The sequence below is a fragment of the Gavialis gangeticus genome, unplaced genomic scaffold (genome assembly GCF_001723915.1).
Source record: "Gavialis gangeticus isolate Ggan-Ray unplaced genomic scaffold, GavGan_comp1, whole genome shotgun sequence".
In the NCBI taxonomy this organism is placed as follows: domain Eukaryota; kingdom Metazoa; phylum Chordata; order Crocodylia; family Gavialidae; genus Gavialis; species Gavialis gangeticus.
In genome coordinates this window covers 16,750,325-16,771,406 of record NW_017729015.1, presented here as the reverse complement: position 1 = coordinate 16,771,406, position 21,082 = coordinate 16,750,325, and the positions used below count along the sequence as shown (strand labels likewise).

At 40.1% G+C, this 21,082-nt stretch overlaps 1 protein-coding gene and 1 long non-coding RNA gene across 2 annotated transcripts in view; both read right to left on the bottom strand.

Annotated features, from left to right (window-relative positions):
* Positions 1 to 469: 469 nt before the first annotated feature.
* LOC109294141 lies at positions 470 to 8,971 on the bottom strand. The gene is made up of 3 exons (XR_002096470.1): positions 7,036 to 8,971; positions 3,319 to 3,321; positions 470 to 481 (listed from the first exon to the last, which is right to left on the bottom strand). It is a non-coding gene; the product is annotated as an uncharacterized LOC109294141 (long non-coding RNA).
* An 864-nt stretch (positions 8,972 to 9,835) lies between these two features.
* The window catches only part of RCAN3 (RCAN family member 3), a 31,113-nt gene continuing 19,866 nt past the window's right edge, over positions 9,836 to 21,082 (bottom strand). The window contains exons 3-5 of the mRNA XM_019512418.1: positions 12,392 to 12,565; positions 11,411 to 11,582; positions 9,836 to 10,461 (exon numbers count right to left, since the gene is read on the bottom strand). Coding sequence (XP_019367963.1) covers positions 10,253 to 10,461; positions 11,411 to 11,582; positions 12,392 to 12,565 — 555 coding nt within the window. The 3' untranslated portion in view covers positions 9,836 to 10,252. The remainder of the gene's footprint in view (positions 10,462 to 11,410; positions 11,583 to 12,391; positions 12,566 to 21,082) is intronic.

Genomic DNA, 21,082 nt, shown 5'->3' with positions numbered 1-21,082 from the left:
GGTAGGATCCTGAATCCAGAGTCCGCGTTTAGAGATTTTTAACAAAATGTAAATAAAACTCCAACCCTGCTGTTTTTCCCCTTCTCCCAAGCTACACTTTGTAAACGTTGGGCAGTTATTTATAAAGAAAATAATTCCTCAAGGGAATGGGAGAGCAGGTTTGCTTCTCAAAAACAGGGTAATCTGAAAGGACTGTTCCTGTACAGACCCACTCATTCCAAAATAGCCTTTCTAACTTTAGCAGGTGTGCCAAGTGCAAAAAATGGACGATCAAAATAGAGGAGACACTCATAATCAAACCAGAACACGCATAATTAATCATGTCTGAATTTTATTGGCCTACATGGCAGTCTGCTTGGCCTTGTTTCTAGGATCAGGGAGACAAGGGATCTAGCCCTGGCTCTGCCATCTGCCTCTGCGTTGCTTTTCACTGTCTTGTCTTAGAAGGCTATTGACAAGGAAGCTTCAACTTCAGAGGGAGCTGGCCCCAAAGTCCCTTTTTAACCATTTTGAAATTCCACGAGTAAGAAAACCCTGAAGCCAAGACCATCTCTTAAAGTCTGTATCTTGCTAACCCAATGCAGCAGTTGCTGTGAGCAGGGGGTCCCTCTGCTGGCTAACACGAAACATTTTGGTTTTCAAAACTATTAAATAGTTTCAATTAAGGTGAAAGCATTTGGTGCAACTAAATACATGGAATTAAAAATGTTTGAACTGAAAACTAAATCTCTTAATGTACACAGGAAGCAAATACTATACATCTAAACAGCAGGGCGTCCTGCTAAGGGCCTGTGTTTCCATTGCCAGTTTTAACATGAATTGCGTTTTCCACCCTACTCTGTTGGAGCGGTTACATTTTCATCATGGCTCTATTAAGATCAGTAAGCAAATCTGATTCTCAGGAGGCTTTGAGTACTTATTAGCTAGCGTAATGACACCCAGCTCTTATGTAACACCTTTTAGTCAGGAGATTTTCAAGTGCTTTACAAAGGACATGAGTAGGATTGCTGAATACATTTTCAGATTAGTTTTATTCCTCAAAAAGGCCCACCAAAAACACGTTCAAAGTCAAAAAGCAAATCTGACCAAACCATGAAAAACTGGATGTTTTTAAATGCTTCATTTTGATTGTTTGTTTTTATTTCTTTCTTCAAAATAAAATGCTCATTAAAAAAAAATCTTAAATTTATTTAAGAAAGGATCATTAAAGCTTTTTTCTGAGTTTGGCTTTGGAGAGATTTTTTTAAAGACCAAAATGGCAATTTATTATCATCTGTTACTGTAGCACCTAGAAGCCAAATGACGTGGTGACCTTCTTGTGCCAAGCACTGTGTACAGTAAGAGACACAGTTGCATCCCAAATCGTTTACAATCTAAATTAGACACCACGTTCCCCCTGTAAGTCAACCGGAATGTCATCTGTGCCTCTGAAACTTTCTTCTTTATTGGTCACCTGAGATGCATTTAAAGAAATCTTGGCCTCATCTTCCTTCCTAGGAATTCCCTGCAGGATCTCCTTTGATGTAGTTGCTAGCTCCACCAGAGGAACACAAGCCAGCTGGATCTAACACCACTCACCTTGCAGTATGTGATAGAGTTGCTCTGCATCCTTTATTCAGGGCTCTAGCGCCTGTGCTTTCAGTAGCTCAGAGGAGCTCTGCATCCCTATACAAAGGCCTTAAAGCACCCAGACAATTCTACATCATGTCCTGTGTTCTCTTGTATTGTGATCTACTTACGAGTGTGATTCTCTCCATCCAGGACCTTGCCCCTTCCCCTGACAGCAAAGGGGAGCTTGGTTACATGGAAGTAGTGGAAAAAAGGAATATTAAGGAGGCAGAAGAGCTGCAACTCCCACTTATGCATGAATGCGATGGATGAAACTACTTGGCAACAGTTTCTTTCTTCCTCCCTGCTTAGATCTGTGCTCTCTCTCAGGTGTAGGATCTACCTTTATTAGGAACGAGTCTCCTGTCATCACGTGCAGTCTTCACTGTTCTGATCTTTCTGGATCCCTTTGCAGTGTGGTTTCATCCTTCCATAGGAAAGCTGCCTCTGCCAGTTTGGTGCCGTCAGAAGAGTTAGTCGGACAGAGCAAAGTCAAATATCCTGATGCAAATCCAGGGTGCAGCAAGGTGCTTGCTTGTTTCTGTTCTGGAGTTCAGTTGTTCAGAAAAAGTTCTGGAGACAAAGAACCCTGGCCTAGCAGGAGAATAATTTTGATGTTAGCAAGAACTTAATATCCTTAAGTGTTAAAGTGAAGCTGAACCACACAATTTTAACTGCTATATATGTCTACATTTAATTTGGCTTTGTTTGCCGTAAACATGACACTCATTACACTTGTCCATTTGAACCAACTTGCTTCCTTGGGACAGTATCACAGTGTGTGCAGAGGGGCCACAGTACCTGAATCACTGCCTTTACCTGGTGGGCTAAACCGTTCTTCTGTTCTCATCACAAGAAAGTCTTGTGGTATTTGCTTTCCACGTTTTCCTAGGCAGCAAATGGAAGCTGGCAATGGGTGAGGGAGAGAAAGTCCAAGTTATTTTCTTTTCTAGATTTTCTGAACTAGGTACTTAACAATTAATTCGTGCTCAAAGCTGGCACACCTGCAAAGGAAGCTCTACACACTTTACAGAGTGTATTCAAGGGAAAGCGTCGTTCAATTTTAATGCCCATTCATATAGCTTTGATCTATTCCTAGACCAGGGGGTCTCAACATTTTTAGATTTATGGCAGCCCTTGGAAAATGCCAGCTCTTCATTTTCACTTGGGGTTTGTTTTTTTTTTTGACTGCTCTTAGAGCAAATATTCTGTTCTGGAGGTTTTTAAGACCCAGAAAGACCGCAACTACAGGTTTCTATTTGATGTCTCTGGGTTAATCTCATGGGCCCTGTTTGTAAACTTAACAGTGATACCATTGTGTGGCACCCCATGATATCCTGATTGAGAATCAGTGCCCTAGCATCTCAGTTAATACCGAGTCTAACAGAGAATTTTCATCTTTTGATACCACCGTTTCTAGTTAGCAAATGACTGCACTACAAAAAAAGCCAACCGCAGCACCAGACACGCAATGGACACTATCACAATTCTGTTTGCAAACCTCCTTTTCTATTATCACAAGCAATATCTGATCGGATATTACTGTAAGAGAGATGAGGAAATACCGGTTTTGTACCCATCACAGCTCTTTGTGGATAGTATCACTGCAGTCTGCTTCCCTTTGCCTGTGTGGGTTTTTCAAACAGCAACACTGGGAAAAAAAGCTAATTGTGGCTGTGAAGTCATAAAAATTGGCAGGGGAACACACACGACCTGAAATAACTTCACTCTGTTGGAGGCGAGTAGATTTCTGTCTTGTTGTTATTTATTCAGACTTAGAGACATATGTAAGGCCATCTATTGTGCTCTCAGCACCCTGGCCATCTGTTAAGCACAGGCAACAAAAATCATTAAAACCATAACAGCGGCATGTTTTCGCCCAGCCACTTCCAGCACACAGCTGCTAAAGGCTGCAGAACAGGTGAAATCAAATCAAAAGGTCAAAACTAAACTTAAATTTGAACCCTGTAGCCAGCAAGCATCCTCTAGACCCCGAGGCTCTGGCTGTGTGCACATGGTGGGATATTCTGCTCAAGTTGCCTGGGCCTTCAGTTCTTGCCATCCAGCCCCAGCTGTTCCCCACCTGAGGTTAAAGCTTTGGGTGGTTCTCACTCAACCTCATGGACCATTGTACCTTGAGAGCACTAGTTTTGATACCCTTAAAGAAAAGGGAACCTGAATCTCTATCACTCTCAGGAGCATCTAATTTGCACAAAAAGAATGATGCTACCTAACCTGTCCCAGCTCTCTGGCCACAGGGCTCAACAAAAGACCAAGGGCCAGTGGAATGAAGCAGGAAAACCCCATTTTGGTACCTCCAGGCCCACAGGAAGAACAAACCATTGATAGATCATGGTGTATCCTCAACAAGATGCATTCAGGCACAACCCTTCAATCCTTCAGATTATCACCTCTCTCCTCCAGCCCCCCACCTCAGTCCAGCCAGACCCAATGATTCCTCAGCCTCCCGTTCCTTTTCAATGTCACCCCGCACCTGTGCGGGTAAATGAGTCCTCAACCCACCTAGGCCGAGAGCTGCTTCTTGCTCCTTTTAATATCTACAATTGTGCATGTTTTATTTATTTATACAGACATTAAAATAAAGGTATCCAAACCTTTATGAGCCTTTCCCATATATTAACAGTTTGACAGATTACCCTCAGCATTCCCATATCAGAATGCTACCCTGTCAATAGCATTTACATGTTCCTTAGTACAGTAATCTGAGCCCCACCCCATCTTGAATACGTTCATGATCTCAGAAGCCTTTTGAGGTTAAGCGCTATTTTCCCCATTTCACCAACACCGGACAGAAGCTAAGTAACTTGCCAAAGTTCTCTCTCAGTCAGTGATAAAGGCAATGTGAACCGAATGCCCTAATTACTGCACTCTCCTTCCTCCTTTAGCAGCTAAAAAGAGGTTATCCATTCCAGCTGCTGCACCTGCACAAGAGGTACACTTATGGAGCAACACAATATGGAAACAACGCTGATACTTAATCCTGAAGCTGTCTGATGCAGGGAAACCAGCAATGTCATGCACCTGTGAGTACAAATGTTGATTTTTTTTATTTTTTTTTTTTAAAGAAAGTAACTTTATTCATTACAATTTTGAAAAACAAAACATTTGTCAGGAATCCCAAGTTTCCAAACAACACATTCTGCTTTGCTATCTTCACAGAACATTACATGCCATGTTATCAGAGCAATGCCAAGACGGCAAGGCCAGGCTGAATGGTTACTTTGAGTCCAACAGAAGATGGAGAGCACGTTACTGCATTCTGCCTTACAAATACTGAGAAATACCACGTAGCAGGCAGAGCAGACAAATGGTAACGTACACGACAAGACAGTACATACATAAATATCTGCATCTAGGAAAAAGGATTATATTCTCAATTAATGAAGAACATCATTGAATAAATGGTTGCACACCAACATGGAAGCAAGGGAAGGTTCAGACAAACCAAATCATGCAGAAATCAAATGCAATAGAAACAAGAACGTCATGGGTCGACGGGGAGAATTGACTACAATCCTTCCTGAAGCTGCGAACTTTCCCGTCAAGCAGCAGGAAGCAGGAACCAATTATAACAGAGAGCAGCTCTTCAACTATCATATTTCCCTTGATTCTCAAGTGCAGTCCTTTTTACTGCAACATTTAGGTGTCAAAATAGATCAGATTCTCTTTATAGTCAATCCTAAGTCAACATTTAAACAGAGACACTTGCATTGCCTCTTACAAAACATATGTAGTCTGTTGCATTAAATGCCAAACAAAAATTGAAAGCGAGTCCCAGGTGCTGAAGAGAAGAAAAGAAGAAAGGTGAATTTATTGCATGAATTATGCAGGTTACAATTAATTAGTTACTGGCATCAAAGCCAGATGAGAAGTGCATTTCCCATGCTGAGACACTAAAATGCATCGCACCACTCAGTAAGCCTCAACAAGTGTTCATATTTTCTAGCAGTTACTTTTGCAGGGTGAAGACAGAAACTAAAACTACTTTCAAGTGTGCTCACCCTGTAGATGGATCAGATTCTCAGCTAACAGTACAGCTCCACTACCAATGGAGCTGTGCTGATTTACACCAGCTAAGGATGTGACTTAATAAGTCTACTCCAACCATGTCTCATTCTCTTAGACTAACTCTACAGGACAGCGAGAGCTCTCTTTGAAGTTAAGTGGTCAATCTGACTGCTACCAAGAGTAGTCAATATGCTTTAAATCAAGCACTTTACCATTAGCATAATGAAGTCAGCTGCTGCCTCCACTGTTTAGGAATATGTACCAAGAGTAACCTGAAGTGTTAAAGAGCCCCCCCCATGTTCTGAAAGACGAGGCCATTTTTCAATTAACTTGGCTCACTCTCAATTCAGGCATCACACAAGCCACAACGAGGGATAAAATGCTTCAAAGGCTCGAGGTGCTGTAAAATGGAAAATTTGATAGGAATACGTTCCCAGGGTAGAGGTTGAAAGGAGGAAGCGTGCAAGACATTTAGGTCTGTTGGGTTTAAGTTGCTCTTTAATTCTATTTTAGTAACTGGTACTGGGGTACTCAGAACTTTTGGACAGGAACCTATTTTTTTTTCTAGATACAAACCCATTTTCAAGACTCCCAATCAAACTTAATAATCCTCTTGACTGATGATCAGAACAGCATTCAATATAGATAGGGTCCAGCTAAGTCTTGGTGAAACACCACTGTTGGATAATGCTGTACTGGGGAATGAATTTGTCCTAATTTACAGGGCATTTTAGGCTTCCAATGCGAATCCTTCTTAAGCTAGATATACTATACCAAATACACAGAGCATATGGCTTACTAGTAGGTCCCCAGGCCAAATGATTGACCTTTACTGGATGTATACTCATGAGCTTAACAAGATGGATTTAGTCCAAGTACGGCAATGTCAACCAATGCCAATGGAAGTATACATTACATACCCAACAGGTGTTTTAGACTTGGTGTAAAAGCATCTTGGCTTGCCTGATAAGATGCACTTTTTCATATCTTCCACCATGATCTCTTTTCTTTCTACAGTTATCTTAAGAATAACTTATTTTCCACAATCATGATGGAAGACATTGAACTTTGACAGCAGACAGAAAGTTACCTTGAATTCTGCTGCAAACAAAAGTATCGGCCTGCCTGACCAACCCAGCTGAAGAAACAGCATTTAATTAAAATACCACCACAACAAGGATTACACGTTTTCCAAGAGCGTTCTCATCAACTACGAGGAAATGGGATATTGGCAGAGTTTCCAGTTTTGGGGTAAAAAGATACATCATCACAGGAAAAGATTTGCCATATGCTTTAGACAATTTTTCCTGGGTTAAAAATGGGTGAAGGTATGCACTAACAGGCTACTAATGTTCCCTGGCAGTTTTATTAAGGAGTTCAGCGCTTTCAAAGCATAACAATTTTATACTGAATTCAAGGCAATTTTCTGAAGTCAATAAATGTTTTTTCACTCCTCATTTGCTTTTAATCTGGCTAACAGGAAAACCTATCACAACACAAAACCCTTAAATATGCATAATTGTTAGACTACTAGCAGCTAAAAAAAGACAAAGTTACATATTCCAAGTGGGCACGTATCTATTACAGTTAGTGGAAAGTATCTGAATGGCACTGCTTTATTTTTATTTTATGACTTTTTACACAATGAATCTTTTATGTTGAAACACAAACTGTCATACATTTTATACAAGATACATTCACAACAACATGATTGAATTAGTCTGTTTTATAAAACTGAGTTTCTGAAGTTTTTCCACTTTATCCTACTTATATCAACGTTTACAATGGGGAAGAAATTGAACAATGAACAAAAATGTAACACAACAAAGTCCACAATGAATTCCTGGCATTTTAAAGTGCACAAAAATTGAACTGATGATATTGAAACCGTATGGGTGGACAGGGCACTGTGGAAAAGAAAAGTCAGACTCTGAATGGCTCATCAGCTAGTCACATAAATGTATGCCTAATGCAGGTAAGACACAAGAAGATAGATTTTTTTCCTGGTTTTTTTTTAAATCTGTGATTCCTGCCTCCAGAATGAGGACCTGCCTGCAGGATCCCATTTTGCAACCTGAAGCTGATGGCAAGACAAGATCAATAGCTGGCACAATACCAAGCTTTTATCTACTGCGCCAACACCAATTCATCACCATTAATTTTTTTTCACTGACAATCAAGTCAAAATACTTTGCAGAGTTCAATAAGCACTTTATACAGAGTTAAAAAAAGAAACATATTAAATGATCAGGAAAAGGCCAATTTCAGAGTGATTTATGTACAGAAATCAAATAGGTACCCAAGTAGCTTAGTTTGTTCACAAATAATTTAGCTTTTTTTAATACAAAAAAGAAGAATCTGTGTAGACTAAAAAAAGGTTGTTTATAAAAGAGCATAAACTATAGGAGCATGTGCCACTATACTGAGGCATATTTCCTCCTAATGAAATACTTAACACAAATTCACTAAACCACAGGTGTCCATTTTAAAAGACGCATCCTATCTCCAAAGTCACAGATGTGTTATCATACATACAGGATGCCATGAAAAATACCATGGTTTTAATAAAAAATGTAAATTTGGGTTAAACTGCATAAAAACAGGGTGGGGACTAGCTAAGCCACCCTGGCAACTGACTGTCTTTAAAAGAAATATATAAAGGAAGCAAGCTTTAAAACCTCAAGTAAAAACTCATCTTGGACCTCATACTCCTGAACACCATTTAACCGTACACTATATGTAAATACAGAGATCATTAGATTAGACAGTCTCCAGAATAGAGGGGAATATTATAACATTTTTAGAGAAGGCTGGAGATTTAACATTCAATACTTGAAACCATGTTTCACTCTACCTACTCCACTTTTTTTCTGTTTTAACTGTCAGTGCAAACAATCCTAATCAGTGTAACATCATACTACAGCAGCAGCTTTGGAGGCAGATGCTGTCAGGAATCTACCTCCTAAGTGGTCAGTGGTTCCCATCTGCCTTTTGTTTTTTTAGGAGTAACTAGCAGAACCATAAATGCATGTAATTCTGCACAGGTATGTGCCCCTTGTGTCAAATCATACAGGTACCTTTAAAAAAAAGCAATATTTGGCATTTCTGAGAAAGATAAATGGGACAGGTTCACAAATGGATCAGTCTGCTCTCATTCATCCCAAAACAGACTACTACCTGTAAAGGAATTTCAGCATACACTGTATATTACACTTACATATACTCAATATATTAGTTGAAGCTGTTGTACTAGTACAAAAGTAGAGGTGCACCGATACATTGGTCCGATATCGAATCGGCACTGATATAAAGAAAATTGAATGAATCAGAAATCAGCCTGATGTGACCGATAATTTGGCGGATAAATGCCCGTGCATGCAGGCAGCTGCAACACAGCATGTAGGCAGCGAGGAGCACAGTCCGGCAGCTTGAAGAGCTGCATGCAGCTGGTAAGTCTGTTGTAGTGGAAGTGGAGGGGAGAGAGCAGGGGCATGGGGGGCAGATCAAGGCCCTCGCAGTAAGGGAGAGAGTGGGGCTGGGGTAGGTGCCGCACAGCCAGGGCAGGGCAGGGTACAAGACAGAGCCGCAGCTCATCCAGGGGCCATGGGACGGGGGAAAGCTCCTGCTGCTAAGCGCACCCTGGGAGTGCACGGGGGCATGGGGGGGCACATGTACCCCCACACCTGCACAGGATGGGGTGGGCTGGGCTGCAGCTCCAGGCTGGGGCTGGGGCTGTGCTTTGATTGGGTGGTGGTGCTGGGAGGAGGGCTACAGCAAATTTTAGGGTGGCTAGAGCTCCCCACCACATAGCTCCCCTCCTAGTGCTGCTGCTGCACACCCCAAGCACAGCCCAGCCCAGCCCAGCCCAGCCCCCGCTGGGAAGAGCCTGGTGATGGCGCTGCCCCAGTCCCAGCCTTCAGCTGCAGCCCACCCCACCCCAATTCAGGGGCACGTGCCTCCTGCGTCTTCCCGGGGTGCGCGCAGCGGAAGGAGACACCCCTCCCCCTCAGACAAGCCATGGCTCCATCCTGCACCCTGCCCTGGCTGGGTAGCACATACCCCAGCCTGTCCCACTCCTCCCTCACCGCAGTGTCCTTAATCTACCCCCCACCCACACTTCTTCCATCATAACAGACTTACCAGCCGCATGCAGCTCTTCAAGCTGCTGGGCTGCATATTGGAAATTGGATTGGTAGTGGCCAATATGCCTCCTTAAAAATTGGCTATTGGTATCGGCCCCCAAAATCTCTATCAGTGCACCCCATACAAAAGATAGCCACATTTGATTACTATACAACAAACTATTTTGAAAATAATATACAGATGGTTACTTTAAGATATTGTTTTAGCATTTAGTGCACCATGCTACACAATATCAAGAAAAACCTCCTATTTTGTCACTATTTTAAATTCAGTGGATTTTGCTACATTTGGGGGAGTTAGTCCTTAAAATTAAAGTGCTGTTTGAAATATTGGCATCCAAAATCTTTAACATGAGAGAGAACTACCTACAAGTAAAATCTGCCACTGCCATATATAATGCAGCAATGCAGACATCAATACACATCTTAATTTAGCATCTCATTACAGACACTGCTTATATCACCACAAGATCTTAACGGTGCATGATACCCCCTACCTCTGGTGTACAATCAAATGTTTTAGATTCATTTAGTATTGTCTGAGGTGGTTCTGGGCGCCTTGTCTGCATGATTTTCTGTTTGGGATTTTTCATGTCATCATCTTCTTCTGTTTCACTTTCACAAACATGGACAACTACACTAGGAGTAGACTCTGTTCCTGCATGAAGTTCATATTTCTCCCCTGGAGAATATAAAAAAGGAAAACGTTATTGCAACAACATCCCCCAGAAAAAAAAAGTTCCTAAATAACTTTTACTTAAAACATTATTACTGTGAATATTAACTGAATCATGCTACCAGCAAGCAATTTAATTCCTTCTCATCTTCAATTTGGTCCCCTTCTACAAGTCATTTAACACTTAGCATGACATGGTTTGAAACATACTTCCAGTGTATATGGTACATGGTACTCTTTGAATACTAATAGTAACTATTTACAAATTAGTTGCCATCTGCTCCTCTGAAGTATGTGCAGCATTATAGAATGCATAGCTGACCATGTTCTATTTAAATGGTGTAAAAAAAACTTGAAATGATACAATTTAACCTGCAAACTTCTTCAGCATCTTCAATAATGTATGAAAAGTGCTTTGCAAACCTGAAGCCTCAATTCACAGCTCACAAGGTAAGCAGTGTTATTGCTGTATCCAGTTAACAAGTTAAAAGGTCAGAGCATATCATGCCCTGTACTTAAAAAAAAAAAGAGTTTCCATTTTTAGGGGAGAACAAAAAGAAAAGCTCTTGGAAAGGTCAAATGGAAGATTTGATAGTTTAAATGCATGGCGTTCAGAACTAAATACTGCAGTGACTGGTACCTTACTAACTGGAAAGGGAATTCCAACTGAATAAACCTTCCTCCCTTTTCCTGTCCTCTCCCCCCACCTTTTTTTTTTTTTTTGTTATGTAAAGTATACATAGATATTTCCATAGCAAAATTGAAGAAACTCAAGAGCATCAAAATCCACTGCTAAACTCTCTCAAATGAACTGGCAATCCAGCAAAAGAGGTAATAAACTATTTTATTTGAACAAGTAACCCTGTAGGGACATGGGAGGTGTGCACCTGTATGCCACAGTTTTTCTAGTTACACTAGTGATGGTGAACAACAAAATACTAGGTAACAGTCTTACCTGGCCCCAATTTGGAAACAGCACAAAGCAAGTCATAGTTTATAAGAGGAGTGGCATCCTCACTCTGTTTCCATCCAACTGGTGGAGATGCAGGTGGTGATATCAGGAACTGTTTGACAGGTTGTGGTGGAAGGAGATAGGATTTGTCTCCCACTTCGCTGGACATCTGGACCTAAAGAATTAAATTCCACCATGATAACACCACTAACATCAGGTCTCTTCTCTGTTAGATGATCTAGTCCAGAGGTGGCAGGGGACAGAAAGCACAGTGGCAGGGAGCAGAAAGCAGAGCAGCAGATGAGGCAAGGGAAAAGAATCAGAATGGCACTTGGGGAGGGTGCAGGGTTAATTTGTGGCATGCCTGCCAAAAAAGGTTGGGACTATAGTAGTAGGGGCATTGCCCTGACCATGTAGGATGGTTCTTCATATTATATTTCTAGCATTTAATCCAGTCTAGCTTCAAAAGTTACAACTGACAAAAGTTTATCCCACTTTCTTTAAGACAATACAACAGGATAAGGTCTCTCGTAGTCACAATGTGTGCTTTTTTCCTCAAATGTCAATATTTTCCCAAACCTCTTTCCATTATTATTTGTTTATGGTGACAATGACCTTGGCACCATACATATCACATGCTGAGCCATAATCCAACAGAAAATTCATAAACAAATACAGGATATGCAGAGAAGAGGTTCTGGAATGCATTCAAAGAAAAGGAGTACATTTTGTCTGAGACTAGTGGGGAACTTTTTGCCACGTAAGAGTGATCCTAGCAGCCAATTATGGATCTGTAGGATTTGCAGCTATGGGGAAAATAAAAGAAAAAAGACCCTGATGCGTGCATGTCCATTAAAACAGAGAGGACAACATGTGTGATATCAGAGGTCACTTCTGAACTCTACCGGGGATGAGGCCACGGCTCAATACAAAAGAGAGCAGAAAAACGAAAACCTATAGACCATGTTTTATTTTTCATCATACCTGTGCAAAATAAAGCTTTAGCTTTTTTCCATTAAAGTCAGGCGCGGGGAGTGCGAGCCGGGCGCTGGCTGCTGCCTCTGGATTGCTGAAGTTTATTCTTACTCTTCTGAAGCTTTTGAACAACTGGAATGTAACTTGGTTGTCATAGATTGTGAAAAGTGCTTCAAATCTTTCCTAGAGATGAAATAAAAAGATCCTCTGAATAAACAAAAATGAAGATTTTAATTCAGTGAAAAACAAATTTCATTTTCTTCCCCCCCCCCCCCCGAGTAATTTTCTTTAAAAAATAAACCATTTCCTTGACTGTGTAGTTTTCTTAAAGATTAGATTATAGATTTGTATAGGGTGGTTTGGATAGATATGGTTCTGCCTCAGGTAGGTGACTGGATACATGACCCCTTCCAGCCATACTTCTCTAGGATTCCTCCAGACCCGGAAAATGCTATCGGTCCCTGACATCCCGCTTAAGTGAACGTAGTGTCATACAGCCTTATCTTACTGCCTCTTTTCAATTTAACACTTCAGTAAACAAAGGGATACAGAGCTTGATATAGTGCCACCCAGTGACAACTATCCAAAATTGCAGAGCTGAAAAAATATTTGCACTTGGTAAGCATCTTTCTCTTAAGGATCTCTGAACAGCTACAAAGGTAATAATCCCATTTTGCAGTTGGGATGCTAACACAGAGCAATTTAGTTGTTTTTCAAAACTCTCAGCAAGACTCAGTGAGATTAGTCAGGAACAGAAACAATTTGTCCTTAACTCTTGGTCACAATATTTTCCATCGACAGGACCATATTGCCAAGCAGAACAAAATTAACTAAATTAACATTTTGTAGAGTATCTGAATCCTGTCTTACATAATGTCTTATCTGATAAGGCTTTAAAAAGAATGGCATTGTGAAAACAAATTTGTTACCACTCTAATCCTCCAATGTGCAAGAATCCAGATCTGTCCATATTTTAGATACAAATACAATAAATAAATGTTACAAAAAGCATTTTTTCCCAGGATTAAACATGGGCTTTCTGTTCTTTGTAGGCTGCAGCATTAGAATTATAAGATGAGCCTTTTATCAACTGTGCTGTAATGTTTGCCAATTTTATTAAAGTAGCTGGAGCTCTGGATGGGCCCTTCAGCTGCTGAGTAAGGAAAGTAAACTGAGAGAAATGACTTCTGCATTAATGATACATTGTCAGGACCCTTCCCCAGGATTTGTTGATGCATTTGGCTACAAAACACCACATCCTCAACACACAAATCCTAGGTCTTTGGGGAAATAATTCAAAAGACAGGAAACTACCTACACGTTTTCATTTTTGCTAAATACCATCATTTATGCACAGTTCTTTCATGAGTCAAGATGTCCAAAAAGAATTGCCAAGTGTTCTACACCAATGTACACCCTCAAAATCTCAGTTAAATCAAAACTCTTTGTTGGTCTTTTCCACTCGTTTAATTTTACACAACTACGGTGAAGTTATGATCCAAGTAGATTCAATTTGGGGGGTGGGGGAGTGGAATAAAATTCAGATCTGGGCTCTTTTCCTAATATTACCAATTAATCACCAAGGTTGTGTCTACAGAAGAGTGACTGCACAGTTGTTACTGAACAGTCATTTGGTACTTACATACCCAAGCATCAAATGACTGTGCTGTAACTGGCATTAATGCGCAGCAGCATCCCTGAACGGTTTCTTGGTGGTGCCGACTCTGCAGTAACTCGTTGCTACTGCGCAGTAGCATCACGTCATGCTTCATGCTGTGCGACACTGCTGTGCGGTCGTAACGAGCTACTGCGCAGTCAACATCTTATGTAAACGCGGCCTAAGTCACCTTGGGAAAGTTAATTCTAGGAACACCACAATTAAGTCATGTCCTATTTTTTTAAACTTCCTTCTGTTGAATTTAACACCCATGATTAAACTCTTTCAGTTACAACAGAGTAAAAATTCTGAAGAGACATACGTTCGTTTGCACATTAACCTTTTCTGTAAGTATATAATTTATGCCTTGCTTTTTAAAGCTGAAAAAATAGTTCACTAAGTAATCAACTATGTAGTTACTGCAATACATTTGGGTGGAATTAACACAGCAAAATTGGAAAGAAACACAGAAAGGAAAATGTCACCAACACCAAAAAATTGGTAAGAGGACTAGGGCAGGAATAGTACCTGAAAGTACAATTTTAAAACAAGAGTTTAATATCTAGAATGCAAATGAATAGCTTCTAAGCTATGCTTCCATCAATAAGATGGAAATAATAATCATTATTCACCTATGTAAAGTGCTTTGATAGCTACAGATGAAAAGCAATAAAACACATTTAAAATATTTATATTTTTATCCGCCTGTGCAAAATACGTGTGCACATATAATACCATGCATAGTGTTTATTTACAGTTGTAACCACTAAAACATAAGGAGGAAAGCTTGTTATATTTTAATCTGGATATAGTCTGCTAGCGGAGTTTAGACTCCAGGTGTGTCAATATAGCACCTTGCACAAGTACCGAACAAACTAGAAAAGTCGGAATGAAAAAAAATAAAAAAGATGGATGGGATAAACCCTAAAAGCCCCACCAAAACAGTCAATTTTTAGATGCACTTTCAATATGTGCACACAGCATGTTTTCCATTTTATTCATAAGAGTCTGCTGTGCATCCACCCTTTAAAAAAAATGCAGGCAGAAGTAAAGCAAGCCATTGAAATGTATGTCCAGAGGCTGACAAAGCAGAATTTCATAAAACAGATAAAAGCCAAATAATACATCAAAGCAGCTCTGTTCTTCCAAGCATTAAGAATAAGCCTGCATAATAAGTTTTCCATTTATAGACATAACACACAATTCTGACCTGTTCTAAACTGATGTCTTGGCTACCATAATTAATCAGCTTAAATGAGCTTGCTGACAGGCCAATTGATATGGCTCACAAACTACACTTGGAAAGAGAGAAATGCAATCCTATAATATACTAGCTGAAAAGAAAGCCTTGTGATTTTATATAAGAATTCCAGTTGCATTCTGAAAGCACACTTGACCAATACATCACAAGACAATCTCACATGGTAGCAATTATCCAAGTGTCATTAGCTCCAGAGCTAGCATGTCTTCATACATTAACCTCATGTACCAGATAAGGCAATGAAATACTTGCATGGAAAGAGTGAAATGTGTATGGTGACAAATCACACAGATGTGCATGAAATAAGTCAGAAAGTTCCTATCTTCTGGGGCATTACACACACACACACACACTTTTTAGCATTATTCTTAATTGGTCTTTTACTTCATTATGAAAAGGTAAAAGTAGTACTGAAACTAGTGGTGTATTTACAATCTTGTGTGAACATGCATGCGTGAGTCAGAAACAGAGAAGGAAGGTAATATTTTAAAAGGCACTCCTGTAGAAACAGAAATATTTTGATATTGGTCCAATTCAAAAGACACAAGATGACCATCTCTCTCTAAATCAGCTTGCAAATCACTAATACACTAATAACAATGCATTTCTGCCCACTGATGACTTGTATATAATTATATTTGTAAATCACTGAATTTACTGTTAGCAGAAATTAATGTCAACAGATAGCTAGAAATTAGCTTTTCCAGGGACCTGCACAGTCTGATCTAGGATTCTGAAAAAGGGGGTGCAAATGGTGTGGCACATTGTCATATATGACACATTTTTCTCCAATTAAACAGAAACTAGGAGTTTTATTGGTATGCTAGGGGTCTAATATTACATTATTCAGTTTAAGATCAAAGCAAAAACAAATATAAATGTATTGAAATATGCACTAACTAGCTGAATTATATACAACTTACACAACAAATTAGGCAAAAATAGTCAGAAGATATTGTTTCATAGTCCTGTAGTCTTTATAGTTAAAAGTACATTTCTTATTCAGATTTGTAAAACAAAATCTGGTCTTCTTGAGTGCCTCCAGCACTTCACTGTCAGCCATTTCTACATCTGGAGTTAATATTATCACACCCGAGTTAAGGATTTCAGCTAGAAACAAATTGGCAGGGCTTGGAAATAGAACAGAGACATCACCAGAAATGGGTAACAAATAGCAAAATTGCAGAAGAACAGATGGTTTGAATAGCAGAACATCAAGACCATTAAAAAGGAGAGAGGCTCATGGAGTGAAGAGAGATTAGCAGTTATAGGGTAGATTATAATGAGCCATGAAGTCAACTGACTCTCTCAGTACTGCCTGAATAGAAATGCCACTACTACTGCCAGTCAGTAGGCAGTCTGGGTAAAGCAAGAATCAAAAGGGGTATGCAAGTGTACACTACACCCCACCTCCTCCTGATCTGCCCCTGGACCTTGTAATAATCTATGCTCCTGTTCAACTGGGCAACTGTATGCAACAATACGAAGGCAGCAACACCTAATGAACTGGGTGGTGGTCACTCCAAGAGAAGGGAAAAGAAAAATGCAAGCACTGCCTCCGAAAGACTCAGACTTGTTTTGGCACATTTTCTCTTACAGCCACAGGAATGTGATTATAGCAGGCTGCTAGAGGAATAGCTCTTGTTATATAACATCCCCTCCCTTATCCAGTACAGATCCATAAGCTGCTTTAAAAATTATGTATACACATCTGATTTATGATTCATTGCCAGTCTACCTGTTTTTGGTTCTTGGCTTCTGGTTGCTTCAATAGTAGAAATTTTTATAAATGTTTATAGTTCATGCTGTAATGTTGATTTTAAATGCATTAAGCAGTGATAAAGTAGATGGAAACAACAGAAAAGAATAAAAGTGGCTTTCAGAGGGGCTGTATCATCCCTTCACTTACTCTCTGCAGTAGGGTCTTAAGAACTCTCCCCACTATATTTGCCCTTGTTAGGGTCAATGAGGCAAGGAAATACTATTGTGTGGATGCCTGAGGCTACCCAATGCCCAAAACAGAAATATTTGTAATGTCGTTAACCCCCTGCAAGCTTTCAGCTCCAGAGCTCCTGGCATTAGCACCAAGGATCTCCAAGGTCGGTAGCTGTAATATATTGTAATTGAGAAAGGGCAATTAAAATTGGATTGCAAAGGGGCTTAGAGATAAGAAACAGCAGCTAGTGATAAAAGAAAAATGTAAAGCATGCAGAGAGGCAAAAAACTAATTCAATATCAAGCTCACTCTGGCTGACCTCGTATGCAAATGATTTTTGAAATGCCAGTTTCATAAGTTACAACATTTTCACACGGTGTAAAATGAAACACACAGAGGCAGCAAATGCTGTAAAAATAAAGTAAACAAATCTGGAATAATACGAGATGATAAGGCTTATAGGATAAAGGCTCAGGCAGCTACTGGAGATATGATAATGAGGATTAAAGGGAACAAAACAAATCATCACATTGTAGATATCCTACAGTGATGGCCACTGGGTAGGTCCTTGTAGCTACTGCAGTATCCGCAGGGAACACAGTACACTGCACCAGGAGGAATAATTGTAAGATGCTTCACTAGAATGCAAAATGACTTCCACGCAATGCATGTGCCAGCCTATAGCATTTAATGGCATCTGCACAAGCAGCACTTAAGAACAAATATCTTCCATCAGCAAGGAGTAAAAAACTATTCTTCTTTGCCTTCTAACAACAATTACCCCAGACCACGACTGTATCCAAAGAATGATTCACAGAAAAACAGGCAGCAAGGCGCAGCCAATGTCTAGATTTTCTAGAAACCTAGGGTGTCAGCCATTACAGAGCAGGCACAACGTAGCTCAACTTTTCCTACAGGTTGGCAGAATGATGAGGTATGTTTGCCACTATAACTAATAGTGGTGAGGCCAAGGAGCAAAGGACTTTTGGGGTGTACAGGTTGAAATTCCCACCCCCTGAAGTTGCTCTTTAATGTGGGGGGGGGAAGGGGGGGGGAAGCAGTGCAGGGATAGCCCTCCGTTCAAGGAACTCTTTGATGGCTTCACATTTTGCCAGTGTACTATGAGCTCCACTGAGTACAGAAAAAAGGGGCTAGCTTCCTATTTTCTATCTGAATTCGCTCTTCTTGGTTTAAGGACACACTAAATCCATTTCCAAAAAAGGAAATTTAAGTTATCCTCCTGTCTTTTGGCACAATCACATTCCCAGAAAGAGTTTTAAAAATGCTTTTACAAACTATTTCCCTTAACACAGGGAAAAATGCAGAGCAAGAAAACCCAAGATGTATTCCTTTAGAAGTAATGGTCTTGAAGGAAAAAAAAAAAATACTTGGAAGGCACCGGGATCAAAAGCAAGCAGACACTTGCCACTGAAAGGATTCTATGGTTTGCTTGGTCATTATAGACAGGGATAAGATTGCACCTAACTTGCACAGAGTGAATATGAAGAATGCGTTGGTGTCCATCCATCTGTCTGTTCTATTCCGGTTAAGGAAGTCATTCCAGAAAGCTGTTAGCAAGAGCCACATGTACACAATCGTCTCACCTCAGCATGGATGAGCCCTTAACAATTACAGTGCTAATGGACAGATAATAATGTGGTTTAGTACTTACAAAAATATATTAAGAGAACTAACTTAATTATTGTTTTTATTCAGGACATAGGTTTGAAGATTGGTTCCTCTGAAAAGTTACTTTAAAAACAGATCACCTGTAGCTTATCTGAAGTGCAAAAGAAGACACATTATTTCATAAATTGATAGTGAACACTAACTAACAGAACTTCTACCCATGGGCCCATAGTCTTTTAGGATTTTTCTTCTTTTTCAGTGTCCTTTAAAGAATAAAAGAACAAGGAATAAAATCATCCTCATCTCACGGGCTAAATATAGTTTACTATGAGTTATAAAAAAGATGCCAAAAACGCCAGTGTAATATTTTAATAGGCAACAATACTGTTGCTAAAAGTGATCTCTCTAAGCAACTCAGCCTAAAATTAGAGCTAGAATACTTGCTGTGTTTCTATTTGGGGACAGAAGCCCATGCCGAGTACACATACCTACACTGCACTGTCCTTCTCCTCTCTTAGGAACAGGAGACTCTAGCCTAATGGGCAGTGAAAGTTTGTTATTTAAGCCATGCTGTAAAAAAAAAAATGGATGATCTGCCAAGGCTCCCTGGAATGAGATGTTCACACCTGGGAGAGGAGGGCTCAGCCCTTCATTTTATCAGGGCAGATTAATTGAATTCCACACTGTTTACTGCCTATAGATCTTTTGACCTGAGGTTTTGTCTGCTGTACATAGACATCAGAGCTCCCAGAAATCTTAACAGTACTCTGGCATCCCTGCAGCCATCTACTTTTCGTGTCATAGCTCAGTTAATTACACATATGCCATGTGACTGTTGCCCGCCACCCAAAGATGGGAGCATTACGGTGGCGGCACATGCACCTTTGTTGAGTGCTTCAGAATGAACAGCAAACATTTCATACAAAAAGTCTGGGCTAGCAGAAAAACCTTTCCACCAAACTGTTTTGATGGTAAAAAGATGATATGCAAGAAAATCCTTCAGAAGCACTGTAAGACCTTCCTATTGGGGCAGGCATTTAACAAAGAAAGCTGGGATATTGTCTGCAAGGGGGGGGGCTGGATTCTGTTTTATGTTGATACTCTAGTTGCCTTAAGTTTTTTATCGTTTTTGTCTGTCCTATTTGATCTCCTGTTTTATAAATGGCTCGGTTCTCTTAGTATAAGCTGCTCTAAGCCTTCATTGGGAAGAGTGCCGTATAAATCAAATAAATAAAACTGCTCTAAAAAATGTTTTCTTTCTGTAGAATTTTTTTCACTTTTTATGAAAAACAAATGCGTGAAAACTGAAGCTGAGTTTTGGCCTCAGAACAAATATTTCAATCACATATCAAAAAAATTTTGATTCAGAGATGACAGGCTACTGGGACTTGTGGTCCAACTGCCTCAAACCCATTCCTGTCTCTGGCCCAGCATGTGCCCCTCCCAGACTGCATCTTCTGTGATGCACTGCGTCTCTCCAGGGGTAGAGACCTGGGCGCATCAAGGTAGATGTACACCAACAAGGGAGCACAGCCTATGGAGGAAAAGGGGAACGCAAGGCTCCCAAACTACATTTCCCATGATGGATTGCAACAGCACTTCCAAAGCATATTATTTTGGTTTTGATTTTCTGGCAAAAAGTCGATTTTCTGCAGGGAAAAAAAGCCATCTTCCAACTATCTTTAAATAAACATTTATCATTACTGAGACGGTTAGAATCCTTCACTGCAGCTCCAACCCTGATCAGCCACAGAAATAAATAGATACAGGGACAGAAGTAGCAGTCTCACTACAGGGACCTTTAAAAACTTATCCCCATCCAAACGTGGCTTGTTGTATGGCTTTGATCAACTTCCACTTCAATATCTATCCCTTAGTTTTCCTAACTAAGAAATGGGGATAATGCTGACTACCTACTTTGGGGGTGTTGTATTTCCAACACTGTATGCGACATCCTGCCACACTTCTCTCGTTCCTTGGAGTCTCAGAGCAGCAGACTTCCTACGCCTGAAGAAGGGTGATTGAACCCAAAAGCCTGCAAAGAACTTTTCCCCCCTCAATTACTCAGTTGGTTTAATAAAAGATATCACATCTACTCAAAGAACCTTGCCTGCATATATATTAAAGTAATTGAGTTTTACCTGTAATATCTTATGGACACAGATGTTTTTGAAGAATGAACCTCTGGGATGTATATCTTTTTTATCTGAATTTTAG